The 19,861-nt window shown below is 44.7% G+C and overlaps 1 protein-coding gene across 1 annotated transcript in view; it reads right to left on the bottom strand.

The window, feature by feature from the left end:
- slc16a10 (solute carrier family 16 member 10) overlaps nucleotides 1-19,861 on the bottom strand; it is a 130,955-nt gene that overhangs the window by 8,351 nt on the left and 102,743 nt on the right. The window contains exons 4-5 of the mRNA XM_078542608.1: nucleotides 16,583-16,723; nucleotides 14,533-14,761 (exon numbers count right to left, since the gene is read on the bottom strand). Coding sequence (XP_078398734.1) covers nucleotides 14,533-14,761; nucleotides 16,583-16,723 — 370 coding nt within the window. The remainder of the gene's footprint in view (nucleotides 1-14,532; nucleotides 14,762-16,582; nucleotides 16,724-19,861) is intronic.

The following is a 19,861-nucleotide window of genomic DNA, read 5'->3' as shown; positions in this document are numbered from 1 at the left end:
CAAATATTTGAAAAAATAAAAGCTTTGACATGGGGAAGGGAGAAGACGGATGGGGTAGGCAATGAAACAAAATGGACTGCACTTTCAGAAAGGCAGCACAGGCGTCCTCAGCTAAATGATCTCCTTTGGCTGTAACTTTTATGATCCCTGTGAAGGAAAGATCCTGTGTCATTGCTTCAGGATATTTTAGCAGCTGGAAAAATAATTAAGCTTCTGAATTTAAAGTGACTTGTTCAATTCATAGCTGTAAGCACACTTAATGGCCCAGATCTTCCAGTCAGTGGCGGAGAACAGAAGAGCATATTGCTTACCTGGTTCAAAACTATCCACTTACCTTCTGATACTGGAGCCTCTGATGGGCAGTGACAAAACACAACGGAAGCAAAGTCACAGCCTCCTTTCTCGTCATGAACTGAAGACATGTCCCTTGAGGTCTGTTTTTAGTTCATTGACTTGTAGCGTTTTTAAATGTTCATCAACCCCCGACAGCTCACCACACCCCCCACCGCCGCCCACCCCCCCCCCGCACCCAACACAACGAGATAGCTCACTACCCTGAGAATGTTCACCCTCCCTCACATAAATGGCGACTAACATCTCAGGAATAGGAAATACAAACAGAAAAGGCTGGAAAAACTCGGCAGGTCTGGCAGCGTCGATGGGGAAAGAAACAGAGTTAGCGTTTAGTCGTTTGCTAGCACACAACTTGAGTATTGCTGAAACAAGAGACATGTCGAAGGTTGCAAAGCGTCCTGAAGAGTGCAGGATGAAAAGCTTCAACAGGTCCCTTTTTTCAGCAATACTAGAGTTAACATTCCAAGACAAAGAAGACTCTTATGAAGAGGGCTCTTCATATGCATCAGTGGAACAGCCACTGGGCTTCACATTACCAGCCCTAATTTGTCTGCCTAATGCTTGTATTTCTCAGCAATTCACTGCACTCAAGGGCCTGAATTTTTCAGGCGGTGGGCGGGCTCGGTGGGAGCTGTCATAGAGCCGATCGCCGCCCACAATTGGCTCCGCGCCGCCATTTTACACGGGCAGGCCAATTAAGGCCTGCTCAGCGTAACACGCGAGCAGTAGCGAGTGCTACCTGTGCGGGCGGGGAGCGGAGTCGGGGCCAGTGCGAAAGAGCGCTTCAATCTCCCCGAGACACAGAGCTGCCTCGGAGAGATTGAATCGATGTTCAAGAAATTAAATAAAAGGTTTAAATAAAAGGTGACTGTGTCACATGAGATGGGACATGTTTTTATATTTATGAAAATTTTTTCATTTATTTAATAGAAGGTTTAAGAAACCTCATCCCGCTCGTGGGTGAGGTATCCTAAAAAAAAAAGTGAAGGCCGCTTGGGCTTTTCACTTGCCCGTCAACCTCAAGGCTGTTTGGGCAGCTTTAACAATCACAATAGTTACTTTGTTAATGGCCTTAATAGGGTGTTTACATTTCGGCGGGCGGCAGCCAACTCCAGCGCATGCCTGCCGAACGAAATATCGCCATGGCGATGGCATCGGGACACACGCCTGATGTCATCACGTGTCATTTTACGCATTGGCGTGTCGGGCCCGCCCGCGCAAAAATCTTGCCCAAAGTGTTTGGCGATATTACAGACAAATATCTACCTGATGAAAGACTTCCAGTTTAACTGAAAATCGAGCAAACTGATAGTAAAATACAACAAAGGAAACCATAAAACCGTGAGAAAAGACCTGCAGTTAAGAAAACATATCAGGCTGAATTTTATGGGGGAGCGTTTTGCTCGCATCATGCCACCACCCCTCCCCCACCCCATTAAAAAAGTCGGTTGCAAACTGACCGGCTTTAAGGATCACCCCACAGCGATGATGCACTGCAAGTGGACTTAACAAGCAGAGAGAGTGGGACTTCCGTTCCTCAGTGGAGGGAAGTCCCCACCCTTGAGAACTGCTGGCCAGTCTGATTGGCCAGCAGCTCTTGCAGGCCCAGCAGCATTGGAAGTCAGCCGGGCGCTGCTGGGACTGAAAGGAGGTCCACATAGATTGAAGGTAGACACCTGACCAAGTTAAATCCCAGACATTTTAAGGCAGGATTGGGCCAAATAGAGAGGGTGGCGAGGGTTTGGGTTTTGGAGGCCAGGCAGGGAGATTCGGGGTGGGGGTGGGACAAATGAGGCTTGGGTTGATATATGGAGTACAGAAATGGTTGAACCATCTTGAACCATTGGGGCAATTATTCCTCATCGCCCCACACAGATCCCACAAGTTCTGATTTTATTCTCTATGAGCACCCACCAGAAACATATGCTGACGTCATCAGGGCCTGAGTTTCCCCAGCAGGGAAACCATTGTGGCTTTGCCTCCAGGCCAATCTAACAGGAAGACAAACATAGGCCAAAACTGGACATTCCTTGTGGAGCTTTCAGCTCCATTAGGGAAATTCAGGGCTCCCCTGCTCTGGGCTTCTCCCCTGTTGCCTCACTGAACATGAGGCCTTAGCTTCTTCCCCCATCCCCTTCAATGACAACACAATGCTGGGGACCATTTCTTCAGAGGCTGCTGCCCAACAGTGTACTCCTGCCCTCTGACCTGCTAACTCCTCGCCACTGGCTTTGGACAGGAGGCTGACGGAAGGAACACTGAAATCTCTGGGCCTCATGTGCAGAGGTCACGGTGGTTTGCCTCCCATTTTGGCCACTGGCCTGACTGACCTCTGCCCCATGTTAAGAAAAATGGGGCTACATTGTCGACTAGACTGGCATGGCAATGTTTCAAACACGTGGAAGATGGAGGATATCAAAAGGAAAGCAAATCCACAGTAAGACAAAATGCAGTTAGTGTAGATTTAATGTAACATTCGCCTCCAAAAATGTTTGGTGTAATTTATTCCTTTAAACCTTTCCATTTGATAATATTTACCTCAGGATTATTGACTGCATTCCTAACCACACATACAACAAAGCACTGCAATGCTTCAGTGACATTGTTCTTCACTACAGGAGAAAATCAATATCAGTACATGGTATCAGGTTTGCTCGCAATCTCCTTTACTTAACTGGTATTAGTCCCCTTACATTTGTCTTTTTGTTGATAAGAGTTATTGAATCCAGACTCTATTTCCTTCTGATTATGTGCTGCTGGCTGTGATTTATAGTCCCACCTCAGATAACCTGCTTCCTCTTTCCACTCACAGGGCTGTGCTATCATTTTACCCGGCAGTGCTATCTCTGATGCTGTGCTTACATTAATGCAACAACACAATCTGCAGATTCAATTAAGCCGCCCAACAGGACAAACAGCATGCCAGGCACCAGAGTAGCAACAAATATTGATCTGACTGGAACAGGGATATCTCCCACCCTGGTGCTTGTAGTTAGTTTGTTAAACGTTATGTAATCAATTCTTCTGTGGCGAGAAAGGGAATGATGGGGCAACTGAAAGTTCCCAAAGGTAACAAATCAAGTGACCGAGGGGTAGCAAATGTAAGTTAAACAAATTATTTTTTTCTGCGTTCATGGAGGGTACAATGAATTTCCAGAGTAGGCGAGGTATTAAAACAAAATAAAAATTGCCAATAAAATGGACACCTGAGCCTTAAATTAAAGCTAGAGGCCAGAGAAGGGGCGCGATGGGCAAGCCTGCTGTTTGTCCCCATTGGTGGCATAAGGCCCAGGGCATTTTAAACCCTGCCCACCCTCAACCCGAGCCTCATGACAAAATCTTTGGGATGACCCCCGCCCAAACCCAGCTGGGAAGATGGAGGGCACCCCAGGAGATGGCTCACCCCACCCAGTCAGGCAAGTTACACCACAAAGGAAGCCAAACGGTCCAACAGGGATCACAACTGGGGGAAGGTCGTGAACTCTGGGCCATCAGATCCAGACCCTTGAACGTTTGAGGCTCTCGCCTGCCTGCTTCCTGAAACCCGGGAGTTAAGATTACAGTGGCAAGAGTGCCCAAGAAGCCGGAGGGGAGGGAGTTAGGATTTTAAACTTCCCACACATCCCATTCTCATCGGGCTCGAGGAAGGATTACAATCCATTCTCAGTGTCATCTTCGGTCCTGACTGCCCCAAGTTGGGGGTCAGTAACAACATTTCAGCAGTTTCCAGGTTCAGGCAGCATACAGGGCGGAATCCTCCCAGATTTGCACTAAGTGCGGTGGCGGGCGGGTAAAACATCATGCCATATCGCCCCAAATCCGCCGCATTCATCGTGCATTCCCGGGATACACGCCGCTTCCATGGCGGGCGGGCTCTGATTCGCCTGCTACACTGTCACCTCCCCACTTCATCATGCCGGGCACCATATTTAAAGTACAGCCGCACTCAGTGCTTCCAGCCCAGGACTGCAGAAAAGAAAACGGCCCTGAAAGGCAAGAAGGCTGCAATCCTCGAGTACCTACTGGACGCAGCGGAGGCCCATTGTGCTCTACCCCGCTCTGGCCACAGGAAGGGCAGCTACATTACCACTCCGACTTGGGAGGCAGTGGCAGTGGTGGTCAGTGCCAATGTTGCACAGAAGAGGTTGGCCATCCAATGCAGATACAGGATGAACAATCTCATCCGTGCTGCCAGGGTTTGGCAACCATCTCATCACTCTAACCTCACACACTCAAGCCCATCACACATTCACTGGCATCTCACTCACTGCCAGCTCAAGGTACAACACCACCCATTCTCACACACACACACACACCCTCACATGTCCATCTGGCCTCATCTCCTCTGGAGACTGCCTCCTCAGCCCGCACCATCTTGAGGCCACTTGCACAGATCAACATGTGCCCCCACACACACCCTGGGATACCCCATCCCACAGTGCAGCCCTTGTCCTGCAGCCTCTTCCCTTACCTGAGGCCACTTCTCCCCTTTCCCCAAGCAAGACCTAGCCCTGCAACCATTGAAAAGCCACCTACATATGGCTGATCTGGTAGGTAGAGACCTACCCGTGAGCCCCCTAAAAGTGATGTGGTGCTGCTGTGAAGCCTGGCGCTGATGACTGCGAGTGCTGACTGATGCAAGGTAGGCAAACAAAATTTGAAGTCCCGGGTGAAGTGCAGCTTGCCAAGTGCATGCCTTATGGATGCTGTTGTGATACGGGCATGGGCGAACGATCCAACAGGGGGGGAGTGGTGGCAGTTGGGGTGGGTCTGGCCTTATAACGATATGACAATAAGGTTCCCACAGTCCAATGCCAGGGAGCGTGGCCCACCATGGGTAGGTGGAGTGGACGATTGCCATATTGTCCACACACGCCACTGAACACGCCCGACACCAGCGGGCACAGAAAACCCTGACCAAAGTTTTCCCTCATGTCATCTCTGGTTCTTTTGCTCAGCACTTTAAACCTACACCCTCTGGTTATTGACCCTTCAGCCATCAGAAAGTTTCTCTTTATTTACTCTATCAAAATCTCTTCACGATTTTAAATGCCTCTAAGCGCCCTCCTCTTAGTCTTTGCTGCTCTAAGGAGAGCAACTCGAGCTTCTCCAATATAGCCAATAATCTGTAGTGTCTTAAACTTAAACAGAGGCTATGAAGGGTTCAAGGGTATGAAGACAGAGTTGGCCAAAGTGGAATGGAAAAATAGGTTAAAAGCCAAGATGGTAAGAGAAGCAACTTAAGCAACATTTAAGGAGATATTTCAAAACTCACAAAGATATATTCCATTGAGAAAGAAAGATGCTACAAGAAGGATGCACCATCCGTGGCTAACTTATGAAGTTAAGGGTGCCATCAATTGGAAAAAGATGCACAATGCTGCAAAGATACATGGCAGCACAGAAGACTGGGAAAATTTCAGAAACCAGCAAAATATAATAAAGAGGGAGAAATTGGAGTGCAAGGGAAAACTAGCAAGAGGTATAAAAACTGACAGTAAAAACTTCTACGAGTGTATTAAAAGAAAAGAAGAGTAGCTAAAGTAAGTGTTGGTCCTTTAAAGGGTGAGACTGGGAATTAATAATGGAAAACAAGGAAATGACAGAGACTTTGAACAAGTATTTTGTTTCTGTCTTCACAGTAAAAGACGCAGAAACCATCCCAAGAATAGTAGAAAATTAAGAAGCAAAAGGGAGGGAGGAATTTAAAACAATCGCGATCACTAGAGGAAAAAGTACTAGGGAAACTAATGGGACGAAAGCTGACAAGTCCCCTGGACTTGATGGGCTGCATCCTATGGTCTTAAAGGAAATGGCTGCAGTGATAGTGGATGCATTGGTTCCAAACTTCCCTAGATTCTGAAAAGGTCCTAGCAGATTGAAAACCAACAAATGTAACATTACTATTCAAGAAAGGAGGAAGACAGCAAGCAGGAAACAATAGGCCAGGTAGGTTAACAAATCTGTCATTGGGAAAATACTAGAATCCATTATTATGGGGATAATAGTAGGACACTTAGAAAATCCGTCAGAGTCATCATGGTTTTGTGAAAGGGAAGTAGCGTTTGAAAAATTTATTAGAGTTCTCTGAGGATGTAGTAAGCAGGATGGATAAAGAAGGACCAGTAGATGTAGGGTATTTGGATTTCCAAAAGACATTCAATAAGGTGCTACATAAAAGATTACTGCACACAAGCTAATGATGTTGGGGATGGTACATCAGCATGGATGTTCAAATCATCCATTGAGTTCAAGTCAGATTTCAAACAGGCAATCGATAGGAACCAATATTATTAAAGTTGTTTCTAGATCAGAACTGTCAGGATTCATTGGGTTGAAATTCCTAGGAGAAGATTATGGAAAGATTGGGTAACTAACAAGAAACAAGAGTTGGGATAAATGGGTCCTTTTGAGGCTGGCGAATTGTAACAGGAGGAATGCTGCAGGGATCAATGCTGGAGTCTCAGCTATTGACAATCTTTATTAATGACTTGGATGAAGGGGCAGGCTGTATTGTAGCCAAATTTGATGATACAAAGAGAGAGGTAGGAAAGCAAATTGTGAGGAGGGTACAAAGAGTTTGCAAAGGGATATTGATATATTAAGTAAGTGGAGGAAAATTGGCAGATGGAGAATAAATGTGGGAAAATGGAAGGCTGTCCACTTTGGCGGGAAGAATGGAAAAGCAGAATATTATTTAAACAAAGAGAGATTGCAGAATGTTACAGTTCAGACGGATCTAGTCTCCTTATACATGAAATCACAAAAAGTTAGCATGCAGGTACAGCAAGTAATTAGGAAGGCAAATGGAATGCTGGCCTTTACTGTAAGGGGGATAGAGGAGTATCAAAGTAAGGAAGTCTTGCTACAGCTGTAAAGGGCATTGGTGAGACCACACCTGGAGTACTGTTTGGTCTCCTTATGTAAGGAGGGATATACTTGCATTGGAAACAGTTCAGAGAAGCTTCACTAGGCCGATTCCTGAGCTGAAGGAGCTGCCTTATGAGTTAAGCTTGAGCAGGTTGGGCCTATACTCATTGGAGTTTAGACAAATGAGAGGTGATCTTATTGAAACATAAGATTCTGAGGGGACTTTATAGGCGCTGAGAGGAGAGTGCAAAATTTAAAAATATGGGGTCTCCCATTTAAGATGGAGATGAGAAGGAATTTTTTCTCAAAGGGTCGTTAGTCTTTGGAATTCTCTTCCCCAGGAGGCAGTGGAGGCAGGGTCATTGAATATATTCAAGGCTGAGTTAGACATATTTTTGATTGACAAGGAAGTTAAAGATTAGGGGGAACAGCAGAAATGAGGAGTTAAGGCCACAATCAGATCAGCCATGATCTTACTGAATGATGGAGCAGGCTCAGTGGGCCAAATGGCCTACTCCTGCTCCTATTTCCTATGGTCTTATGATACTCATCACTGGAACCATAGTAAATCTCGTGCGCTTTTTTCAAAGCTTTCAGGTCCTTCTTAAAGTGTGGTGCTTAGTTTGGTCTGCACTTGAGAGCTAGTAAGAGAGTTAATTGTCATTAAAAACCCATCTGGTTCGCTAATGTCCTTTAGGGAAGGGTCTGCCGTCCTTACCTGGTCTGGCCTACATGTGACTCCAGAGCCACAGCAATGTGGTTGACTCTTAAATGCCCTCTGAAATGGCCTAGCAAGCCACTCAATTCTCAAGGGCAATTACAGATGGGCAATAAATGCTGGCCTAGCCGGCGACACCTGTATCCCATGACCAAGTAAGAAGAAAATTTCTATCTAAAAATCTACTTTTTTATTTAATTTAGCAATTAATTAAAAATTACTGCTTAAGTTAAGAGAAGTTAAGTTTTATTCCAGCCTTAAAACAGAGGAATACAGAGGAATATCAGAGCAGCTGCAGCTAGTTAATAGGTAGCTAGCTTAAACTGGTTTTCATTCTGTGTCTGAAAGTGACGATGGTTGATGAGAAGAAACCAGCTCCCAAGAAGGGAGGCAAGAAAGCCTTAAAGAAACCCGTATCAAAGGGAGGCAAGAAGCGACGAAAGTCGAGGAAGGAGAGTTACGCCATCTACATCTACAAAGTGATGAAGCAGGTTCACCCCGACACCGGCATCTCTTCCAAGGCCATGAGCATCATGAACTCGTTCGTGAGCGATATTTTCGAGCGCATCGCGGGTGAGGCTTCCCGCCTGGCCCATTACAACAAGCGCAGCACCATCAGCTCCTGGGAGATCCAGACCGCCGTGCGCCTGCTGCTGCCCGGGGAACTGGCCAAGCACGTCGTGTCGGAAGGGACAAAGGCGGTGACCAAGTACACCAGCTCCAAGTAAAACCCCTGAACTGACTGAAAAAGACATTCAGAAGCTTGAATCAGTTTTTCAAGAGCATAAAAAGAGGCCTTCCTCAGTGCTGCGGAATAATGTCAAAAAGACATATTTAAAGGCAGACTACTCGAACGTATGCAGCTTTTGCAACAAGGTAGATGAGTTAAAGGCACAAATAGAGATAAATGGGTATGATCTAATTGCCATTACAGAAATATGGCTGCAGGGAGACCAAGACTGGGAACTGAATATTCAAGGATATTCAACATTTAGGAAGGACAAGCAAAAAACTGACAAAGGAGGTGGAGTTGTACTGATAATAAGGGATAGGATCAGTACATTAGTAAGGACGGATCTCAGATCGGAGGAACAAAATGTGGAATCTGTCTGGGTGGAGCTAAGAAATCACAAGGTGCAGCAAGAGTTGTTTATAGGCCACCAAACAGCAGTGGTGATGTGGGGGTATTAATCAGGAGATGAGAGAAGCATGGGCAATACGGTAATGATGGGTGACTTCAGCCTGCATATAGACTGAGTAAAGCTAATGAGCACTAATGCTGTGGAGGGTGAGTTTCTGGAGTGTGTTAGGGATGGTTTTCTAAAGCAGTATGTTGAGGAACCAATTAGAGAACAGGCTATTTTAGATCTAGTATTATGTAACTAAAAAGAGCTAGTTAATCATCTCGTTGTAGAAGAACTTTTAGGGATGAGTGATGATAATCTGATAGAATTTTACTTTACGTTTGAAAGTGAGGTAGTTCAATTTGAAGCCAGGGTCTTAAATTTGAACAAAGGAAATTATGAGGTACGAGGGGCAAATTGGCTGAGGTGGATTGGGAAAATACATTAACAGCTATCCATTGCCTATGTACCTTTCAAAGAGTTATCACAGTTTACAGCAACTGTACATTCCTTCAAGGCACAAAAGCCCCCAAAATAGTCTGTCAATCATGACCTAAGGAGGTTAAGGATTGTATAAGATTAAAAGAAAAGGCCTATAAAGTTGTCAGCAGTAGCAGTAAACCTGAGGATTGGAGGCTTTTAAGAATACATCAAAGGAGGACCAAGAAACTGCAAAAGAAAAGGAGAATAGAATATGAATACAATCTGGCAAAAAACATAAAAACCGACTGTACAAGCTTCTATAGGTATGTAAAAAAGGAACATTTGGCTAAGACAAATGTGGGTTCATTACAGGCAGAGTCAGGAGAATTCATAATGGGGAACAGAGAAATGGCAGAGAAGCTAAAGATTACTTTGTATCTTCCTTAGTGAAGACAGGCACAAGAAATCTTCCAGAATTAGAGATCCAAGGGACTACAGAAAACAATGAATTGAGGGAAACTAGTATTAGTAGGAAGGTTGTATTGGAAAAATTAATGGGGCTAAAGGCTGATAAGTCCCCAGGACCTGATATTCTGCATCCCAGAGTGTTGACAGAGGTAGCTATAGAGATAGTGGATGCATTGGTTATCATCTTCCTTAATTCTATAGATTCTGGAATGGTTCCCAAAGATTGGAAGGTAGCAAATGTTGCCCCACTATTTAAGGGAGGGAGGGAGAGAGAAAACAGGGAACTACAAACTGTTAGCTTTACATCAGTAGCAGGAAAAATGCTAGAATCTATTAGAAAGAATGTGATAAATGGACACTAGGATAATCATGATCAGACTGGGCTTAGTCAGCATGGATTTATGAATAGGAAATCATGTTTGACAAACCATTCAGTTTTTTTTGAGGATGTTACTAACAGAATTGATAAAAGGGAGTTGGTGGATGTAGTGTACTTTGATTTTCAGAAGGCTTTTGATAAAGTCCCCAGGAGGCTGATTAGCAAAATAAAAACACAAGGGATAGGAGGTAATATACGGGCATGGATTAAGGATTGGCTGACAGGCAGAAAACAGAGTAGGAATAAACAGGTCATTCTCACGTTGGCAGGCTGTGACTAGTGGGGTACCACAAGGATCAGTACTTGGGCCCCAGCTGTTCACAGTATATATCAATGATTTGGATGTGGGGACCAAATGTAATATTTCCAAGTTCACGGATGACACAAAGCGAGGCAAAAATGTGTGTTGTGAGGAAGATGAAAAGCAGCTACAGGAGGATTTGGACAGACTTAGATGAGTGGGCAAAACATGCCACATGGAATATAATATGGAAAAATGTGAGGTTATCCACTTTGGTAGAAGGAACAGATGTGCAGAGTATTTCCCAAATGGCAAGAGATCAGAAAGTGTAGATGTACAAAGGGGCCTGGGTGTCCTTGTCCATAAGTCACTGAAAGCTAACATGCAGGTGCAGCAGGCAATTAGGAAGGAACGTTAGTCTTTATTGCAAGAGGGTTTGAGTACAAGAGTAGCAAAGTATAGAATTATATAGAAGCTTGACTAGACCGCACCTGGAGTACCGTGTGCAGTTTTGGTCCCCTTACTTTAGGGAGGATATTATTGCCATGGATGGAGTGCAACGAAGGTTCATTAGGCTTCTTCCCAGGAGGGCAGGACTGTCCTATGAAGAGAGACAGGGGAAACTGGGCCTGTATTCTCCAGAGTTTCGAAGAATGAGAGATGATCTCATTGAAACCTACTAAAATACTTAAAAGGGAAAGACAGGGTAGATGCAAAAGTTGTTTCCCCTGGTTGGGGAGTCTAGAACCAGGGGACACAATTCAAAATAAGGGGGAAGCCACTTAGGAGTGAGATGAGGAGAATTTTTTTTTTTTACTCAGAGGGTCGTGAATCTTTGGAATTTTCTACCCCAGAGGGCTGTGGGAGCTCAGTCACTCAGTATGTTTAAAAGGAGAGATTGGCAGATTTCTAAATTCCCATGGCGTAAAGGGATATGGAGATAGTGTGGGAAAAAGGCATTGAAGTGAATGGTCAGCCATGATCATATTGAATGACAGAGCAGGCTCGACAGACTGAATGGCCGACTCCCATTCCTATGTTCCTAATCGGGCACAATACTCTAACTAGGGCTGACCTAGTGCAAGACTCACACTGGGTCCCTTGCTGTTTGCGGTAAATGTCTTATTTAGATTTGAATATAGGGGATATGATTAACTTTCCGTTTGATACAAAAAAAAACGGTCCAAGTGAGGAAGAGATCTGTAGAATGCAGGAAGGGATGGTGGGCAGAGAAGGGGCAAATGGAATTTAATCCAGCAAAGTGTGGACTAATGCATTTGGGGAGGACAAACAAGGCAAGGAAACACAAAATACAATGGTAGGATTCTGAAAGGTACAGGAGCAGTAGGACATTGGAATGTATGACTAGAGAGGTAGCAGGACAGGTAGGTAAGATGGTCAAGAAGGCATAGTGAATACTTTCCTTTATTGGTTGAGGCCTAGAATATAAGAACAGGGAGGTTATGCTATAACTGTATAAAACAGTAATTAGGCTGCATTTAGAATACTGTACATGGTTCTGGTCACCGCATTACAAAATGGATGTGATCACACTAGAGAGAGGGTACAGAAGAGATTCACAAGGATGTGGCCAGGAATGGAGAATTTTAGTTATGAGGAAGGATTGGATAGGCCAGGGTTGTTTTCTTTGGAATGGACCTCAGGATCCATATGCCTCATTCAGAATCACAGGATTGTGACAGTGTAGAAGGAGGCCATTCAGCCCATTGTGTCTGCACTGGCTCTCTGAGCATTTTAACTTAGTGCCAATCTCCTGCCTTTTCCCCGTAACCCTGCACATTGTTTCTATTTAAATAATCATCCAATGTCCTCCTGAATGCCTCAATTGAACCTGCCTCCCCACACTTCCAGGCAGTACATTCCAAACCCTAACTACTCACTGTGTGAAAAAGTTTTTTCTCACCTCGCATTTGCTTCTTTTGCAAAACACTTTAAATCTGTGCCCTTTGGTTCTCGATCAGTTTATGAGCAGGAACAGTTTCTCCCTCTCTACTCTGTCCAGACCCCTCATGATTTTGAAAATTTTATTAACTACTTTACTAACCTGTCCTTTCACCTCTAAACATTTGAGAACAGACGGCCCTAGGCTTCTGTTTTCTTGAGCCTCCTTTAAAATGATACAAATTCCCTTGGAACCTTCATCAACAAGAGTCTCTCGGGCTGAAGACAACATTAATATCGCACAGGAGGTTGGAGGACAGCGGACATATTTTCTGCATCTCACACTTTGGCAACGAGAATTGGACATCTCAGTGTTGTTCCCCCAGCTTTTTGCAACATGGCTCACTCACACTTGCTGGGAGCTTAAAGTTGTCAACAGTGATCAAATGTATTCCTGGAGATGACATACCCTCACGTTCATTACACGTTACATCAGACGACATACCGCTCCCCCCCCCGCCCCAGCCATTAGTTGGCCAACACATCCATCCTTGTGAAGCACTGCCTTCCAACGTCAATTGGAAAGCAAAGAGACTCAGTTGGATGATGCTTGACTGTCAACCAAACAGGCTTTTTTTTTTGGCCCATTTTTCAATATTTTTATCTCTGACAAAGAGAAATGATCAAAGAAAATTTTTAAAAAAATCTTTTTCCAAAATAAATTTTTTTTGCTGGCCGGGCCAGCATTTATTGCCCATCCCCAATTGCCCTTGTTCAGGGGGCATTCTGGAGTCACATGTAGGCCAGAGCAGGCAAGGATGGTAGAAATGGCAATGGTTTCATGGTCGTCATCAGACTTTTAATTCAAATTTCACCACCTGCCGTGGTGGGATTTGAAACCAGGTCCCCAGAGCATTACCCCGGGTCTTTGGAATACTCACCCAGTGATACTACCACTGTGCCACCACCTCCCAGGTGCAGTATCCAAAATGTAGTCTAATTACTGTTCGATACAGTTCTAGCACACAGCAGTGTCCCAGAGATTGATCTTCAATTCTTGGAGACTCATTACCAATCCTGGAGTGTTGGCAACCCTATTGAAGCTGCATGTATTCACATGCAGGGACCTGTCCTCTGCAGGAAAAAGGAACATGTCCGGACATTGCACCTTTTTTTGATCAAACAAAAGGCTGGGGGACAACTGTTCCCTGGTGCATTCGCCATGGCAATACCTCGACCAGAGTCGACTTGCCAATCAATCAGCACCCATTTCTCACGCAACATAAATTGCTGCTCCTTTGAAGTTTGGCATTCTTGTGCCTGTCCTGATGAGTGCAGGTTGAAAAGCTTGCACTGCAGGTCTTTTTTTCCCAGCAATAGATTCTACACTGCAAAACTGATTTAGCACCATAAAGACAAAACGAGACCTGTGACTCATGTGTGTTACAACTCTCATTTTTGTCTGCAAATCCCTCCATGGCCTCCCTTTCTCTGTAATCTCCTCAAGCATTACAACCCTGAGATATCTGCACTCCTCTAATTCTAGCTTCTTGAGCATCCCCGATTTTCATAACTCCACCACTGAAGGCTCTGCCCTAAACTCCAAAATTCCCTCCCTAAATGTATCTGCCTCTCTACCTCACTTTCCTCCTTTCCAACACTCCTTTAAACCTACCTTGTTGACCAAGTTTTTTTGTTACCTGTCCTAGTATCTCCTTATGTGGCTTGGTGTCAAATTTTGTTTGGTAAACAAAAGCAGCTTGAGAAGAAGTTTTGCTAGGTTAAAGGTGCAATATAAATACATGTTGTTGTTACTTGCACAAACGAAAGTGGTAGCTTCCAATTTATTCTTCACCATTTGAATGGTCAAGAGCACAGGCCTAGGTCTCTTATACATGGCATGATGCCTCTCCCATTATTATTGATTATTTGACTTTAACCATCAGAATTTTAACATTTTAAAGTTATTTAAGTAGTCAAAGATTTCATTATTCGAAGGACAGTTTCAGTCTTGAGCCATCCAGATATGCAATTGTATAACAACACCCCTTACCCGCAATTGGTGGACCGGCTGTCATTGGAATGGACATCAATCCAAGGAGGAATCCTATAGCCTGGGATACATTCTCTGAGCCCACAAGCTCAAAGGCAACAGGGGCCATGATTGAGATGAAGCATCCGTCAAATAAACCCATGAAAAGGCAGACTGCAATGAGACTGCCAAAGTTTTGGCATAGTGGAATCATCATGGACATTAGGCCAATAACAAAGAACGATGCCACCTAAAATGACAAAAAAAAACACTCAATCCTCTTCATCTGCTCCTATTTGTGTGAAGTCTGAATGTTTAGTAATTTTATTCAAGTAGCTCTCAGAATATAGGCTAATGCTACCTCCACTATATACTAAGTAATAAGATAAGTCAATTATATCATATTTGGGGTATCAACGTAGCATGGTTTCATGCACTGCACTGCACCAATGCGCAGTATTAACATTCCACTACTAGCTGGTGCAGAGCTGGCTCTTTAAGATGTAGGGAAGTACTCAAGTGGCCTAATGTGCCACCTTTGGAGTGGCTATCCCCAAGTTCAAACAGTTGGAGATCAGTGAGTGGAGCTGTGGACAAGTAAATATGCATGTTGGAAATTCTGCTTTGCTCACTCTCTCGACATCTGTAAGTAATGGAAACCTTAGTCAAGAGTGTAGGGAAATGTGGAGCCTCTGGTGACATGGCTACCTCTCCAACTTCTGTTCCTAATCCACAAGGGAATCAAGGGATATGGGGACAGGGCAGGAAAGAGGAATCAAAGATCAGCAATAATTTTACTGAATGGCACAACAGGCTCAAGAGCCATATCGCTTACTCCTGCTCAAATTTCTTATGTTCTTATTGCTGTCTCCTGACATCACTCTCAGTAATCATATTGATTAAATGTAACTGGTACACCATATATCTTTGTTCTTGCCACTGAAAGAGAAATCAAAATAAAATCTCTACTTGAAGATCTGGGTATGATGTAGTGGGTTAACCTCACTCGCCTTTCATTTCTATACCTGAATCAAACTCCCTTCCAGATGTATGCTATGAGAAAATAGCTTGAGCAATCTAAAAAGGACTTCTCCACACAAACTCTTCACATTTTAGCACAAATTGGAGCCCTCAGAGCACAAGGTTACCTGGACCCAAGTGGGAAGATTCCTAGCTCTAGTCAGCCACTAACAGTACCCTGGACTAGGTTGGACCTGCCTAGTTCAAGTATCAGATTACTGAATCTGCCTAAAAGGGTGGACTTGGTTCCAAGATACCTGTCATCAAACACACAAAGCAATAACCCCTTACCACTTACCCAGGGAAGAGAGTCATGAGTTGTCCACCAAATAAATGACAATAGGTACCTAAAGCACCTCACAAACAGCACGAGATCACCACAATATATGCGAGTTCATTACCATCATCCTCTTGACCACATCATCCTAACAATCACTGAATGGACACACACCATATCCCAGTGATTTATGTAACTATGTTGCATCAGTTGGAGGTGCCGAACTTCAGGCAGGAGCCAGTTACTTCAAGCATGGCAAGTACCAAGTCCTGTATGGATGAGCATAAGTTCTAATGCCCAGCCTCCAGTTAACACCTTCCAGCAGTTGCTACCCCGAGACTCAGTGCTTCCTCACTGCCTGGAGCACAAGACCCAGCCCTTCAAGTGGAGATTTTATTTTGATTTCTCTTTTAGTGGCACAAACTAAGGTATGTTAGCGTACCAGTTGCATTTAATCAAAACTTGTGCCACCAATATGATTACTGAGAGTGGTGTCAGGAGACAGCAATGAGAGATGTTTCACACAACTTGCGTCCTCGCGATGTGCTGGATGTTCCAGTCCATCATCGTACAATTCACATGCCAATCAGCAGCAGCCTACTTCAAATGCACGCGCAGGCTTTGGCAAAGAGGGTTGCTCACGGTGAAGCTGACTCCTCACTGCCACTACCACCATCTTCCCAGCCCACCAGGTCACTCAGTGACAGACCAGTATAGACCTGATCCCTCCCTCCCAGCAGCCACCTACCGCTTGTAACACCAATCCCGCCTTACCTGAAGGAAAACCTTATATGAACCAGGTAAATAGTCAGCAACCCTGCCAAAAATCAATCGCCCAACCCCTGATGAGATCCCAATGCACATCAGAAGAACCTCTTCATTTGCCGATTGAAAAGTTTCTTCTACATACTTCATCTGTTAAGAAAGAAAGAAACAAAATTAGAATATGCTATTTAGGACATAGAGCTTACTCTCAGTATAAGTGAATAATTGAATTCTCTGTTGCTTTTTTTTTATATGCTGCCTGCTTTTTAAAAAAGTGCTGAAGCTAACCTGTTTATTTTATTTTTAACCTGTTCATACTTCTGTTTAAACAGCAGAGGCATTTGATGCAAACACATTAAGTGTGCATAAAGCCATACAGTTGTAACATCAAAGAACAATTGGAGGACTAATAAGAAAGAAGCAGCATTTTTATAGCACTTTTCATGACCAGGCAGCCAATGAATTACTTTTGAAATGCATTCCCTGGGTTGTAGGTGAATGTGACAGCTAATTTGCCCGCAGCGAGGTCTCACAATCAACAATCGGGCAAGTGGCCAGTTAATTTGTTTTTAATGATGTTGTTTGAGTGATGAACATTAGCCTGGACTATCAGGGCCTTTTACATCAACCTCAACTCCCCTTAATATCTTATCTGAAAAATGGAACCTCAGCACTGTACTGAAGTGGCGGATGAGAACGTGCGGACGATTTTGAATCCCAGCGGGAATTGTGTGGGCAGGGGCTGAGGAGGACAGAAAATAGTCCAGGCCTCCTAATTTGCATAGGCTCCTTCAATCACCAGGTCAAACACTGTGGCAGACAGCAGCTCACCAGTAGACAGGAACAAAATCATGGGTGGCAGGTTTCTTCTAGCAGGAACCTTTCCTGTCACTCACATAAGTGGCTGGGGTGAGGTGGAGGCCTTATGGTTGGGGAAGCAAATGCCCAGAATGTTTCCTTGTGGGGCCTGGCAGAGCACTTCTGCCCCTCCTGACCCACAAGAAAAGTGAAAGGAAATAAATCCACTTAATTTTCTGAGCTTTTTCTGGCCCCGGTTCCTCTTACCAGCAGGTTGGCAAGTGCAGGGGCAGGGCTGGTGCTTAAAATAGCTGCCGGGTCTCAATGACATCATCAAAGTTCAGCCCGCACATTAAAAGAACAGCAGGTGCACCTCTCGCTCAGTCAGAGGAGGTTAGGAATGCAATTCATGGAAAGGCAGTGTGGTCAGTGCGGGTTAAGAATGCCACTAGATATTTTATTTTAAAGTAAGAGAAGCAAAGGGGGAATATGAAAAGAGACCGGCAGCCAACATAAAAGGGAATCCCAAAGTCTTCCATAGGCACATAAATAGTAAAACGGTGGTAAAAGGATGAGTAGGGATGATGAGGGACCGAAAAGGGGATTTACACATGGAGGCAGAGGGCATAGCTGAGTATAAAATAAATACTTTGCACCTGTCTTTACCAAGGAAGATGATGCTACCCAAGCCATGATGAAAGAGGGGGTAATTGAGACACCAGAAGGGTTTAAAATTAATAAGGAGGAAGTATTTGTTGGCTCTCTGCACTTAACGTTGGTGAGGTACCAAGGCTGGATGATGCACCCAAAGATATTAAGGGAAATGAGTGTGAAAATTGTGGAGGCACTGGCCATAATTTTTCAGTCTTCCTTAGACTCGGGGTGGTGCCAGAGGACTGGAAAATTGCAAACGTTACACTCTTGTTCAAAAAGGATGCAAAGATAAGCCCAGCAACTACAGGCCGGTCAGTTTAACTTCGGTGGTGGGGAAACTTCTGAAAGCAATAATTTGGAACAAAGTTAATGGCCACATGGACAGATGCGGGTTAATTAAGGAAAGCCAGCATGGATTTCTTCAGGGAGAATCGTGTTTAACTAACTTACTGGAGTCTGTTGATGAGATTACAGAGAGGGTTGATGAGGGCAATGCTTTTGATGTGGTATACATGCATGATGTGTTATAGCTCATGGAATTTTTTTTAATTCATTTACGGGGTGTGGGCTTCACTGGCTGGTCCAGCATTTATTGCCCATTCCTAGTTGCCCTTGAGAAGGTGATGGTGATCTGCCTTCTTGAACTGCTGCAGTCCATGTGGTGTAGGAACACCCACAGCGCTGTTAAGAAGGGAGTTCCAGGATTATCACCCAGCGACAGTGAAGGAACAGCGATATATTTCCAAGTCAGGATGGTGAGCGAGTTGGAGTGGAACTTCCAGGTGGTGGTGTTCCCATCTATCTGCTGCCCTTGGCCTTCTAAATGGTAGTGGTCTTGGGTTTGGAAGGTGCTGTCGGAGGAGCCTTGGTGAATTCCTGCAGTGCATCTTGTAGATGGTACACACTGCTGCTACTGTGCATCAGTGGTGGAGGGAATGAATGTTTGTGGATGTGGTGCCAATCAAGCGAGCTGCTTTGTCCTGCATGGTGTCATGCTTCTTCAGTGTCGTAGGAGCTGCACTCATCCAAGCAAGTGGAGAGTATTCCATCACACTCTTGACTTTTGCCTTGTAGATGGTGGACAGGATTTGGGGAATCAGGAGGCGAGTTACTTGTCACACGATTCCTTGCCTCTGACCTGCTCTTGTAGCCACAGTGTTTATATGGCTAGTCCAGTTCAGTTTCTGGTCAATGGTAACCCCCCAAGATGTTGATAGTGGGGGGTTCAGTGATGGTAATGCCATCGAACATCAAGGGGTGATGGTTAGATTCTCTCTTGTTGGAGATGATCATTGCCTGACACTTGTGTGGCATGAACATTACTTGCCACTTGTCAGCTCAAGTCTAGATATTGTCCAGGTCTTGCTGCATTTGGACATAGACTGCTTCAGTATCTGAGGAGTCGCAAATGGCGAACATTGTGCAATCATCAGTGAACATCCCCACTTCTGATCTTATGATGGAAGGAAGGTCATTGATGAAGCAGCTGAACATGGTTGGGCCTAGGGCACTACCCTGAGGAACTCCTGCAGTGATGTCCTGGAGCTGAGATGACTGACCTCCAACAACCACAACCATCTTCCTTTGTGCTAGGTATGACTCTAACCAGTGGAGAGTTTTCCCCCTGATTCCCATTGACTCCAGTTTTGCCAGGGCTCCTTGATGCCACACTCGGTCAAATGCTGCCTTGATGTCAAGGGCAGTCATTCTCACCTCACCTTTGGAGTTCAGCTCTTATGTCCATGTTTGAACCAAGGCTGTAATGAGTTCAGGGGCTGAGGAACCCAAACTGGGCATTAGTGAGCAGGTTATTGCTAAGCAAGTGCCGCTTGATAG

This window comes from Cetorhinus maximus, chromosome 5, assembly GCF_964194155.1.
Source record: "Cetorhinus maximus chromosome 5, sCetMax3.hap1.1, whole genome shotgun sequence".
Lineage (NCBI taxonomy): Eukaryota > Metazoa > Chordata > Chondrichthyes > Lamniformes > Cetorhinidae > Cetorhinus > Cetorhinus maximus.
This window is presented reverse-complemented; position numbering and strand designations above follow the sequence as displayed.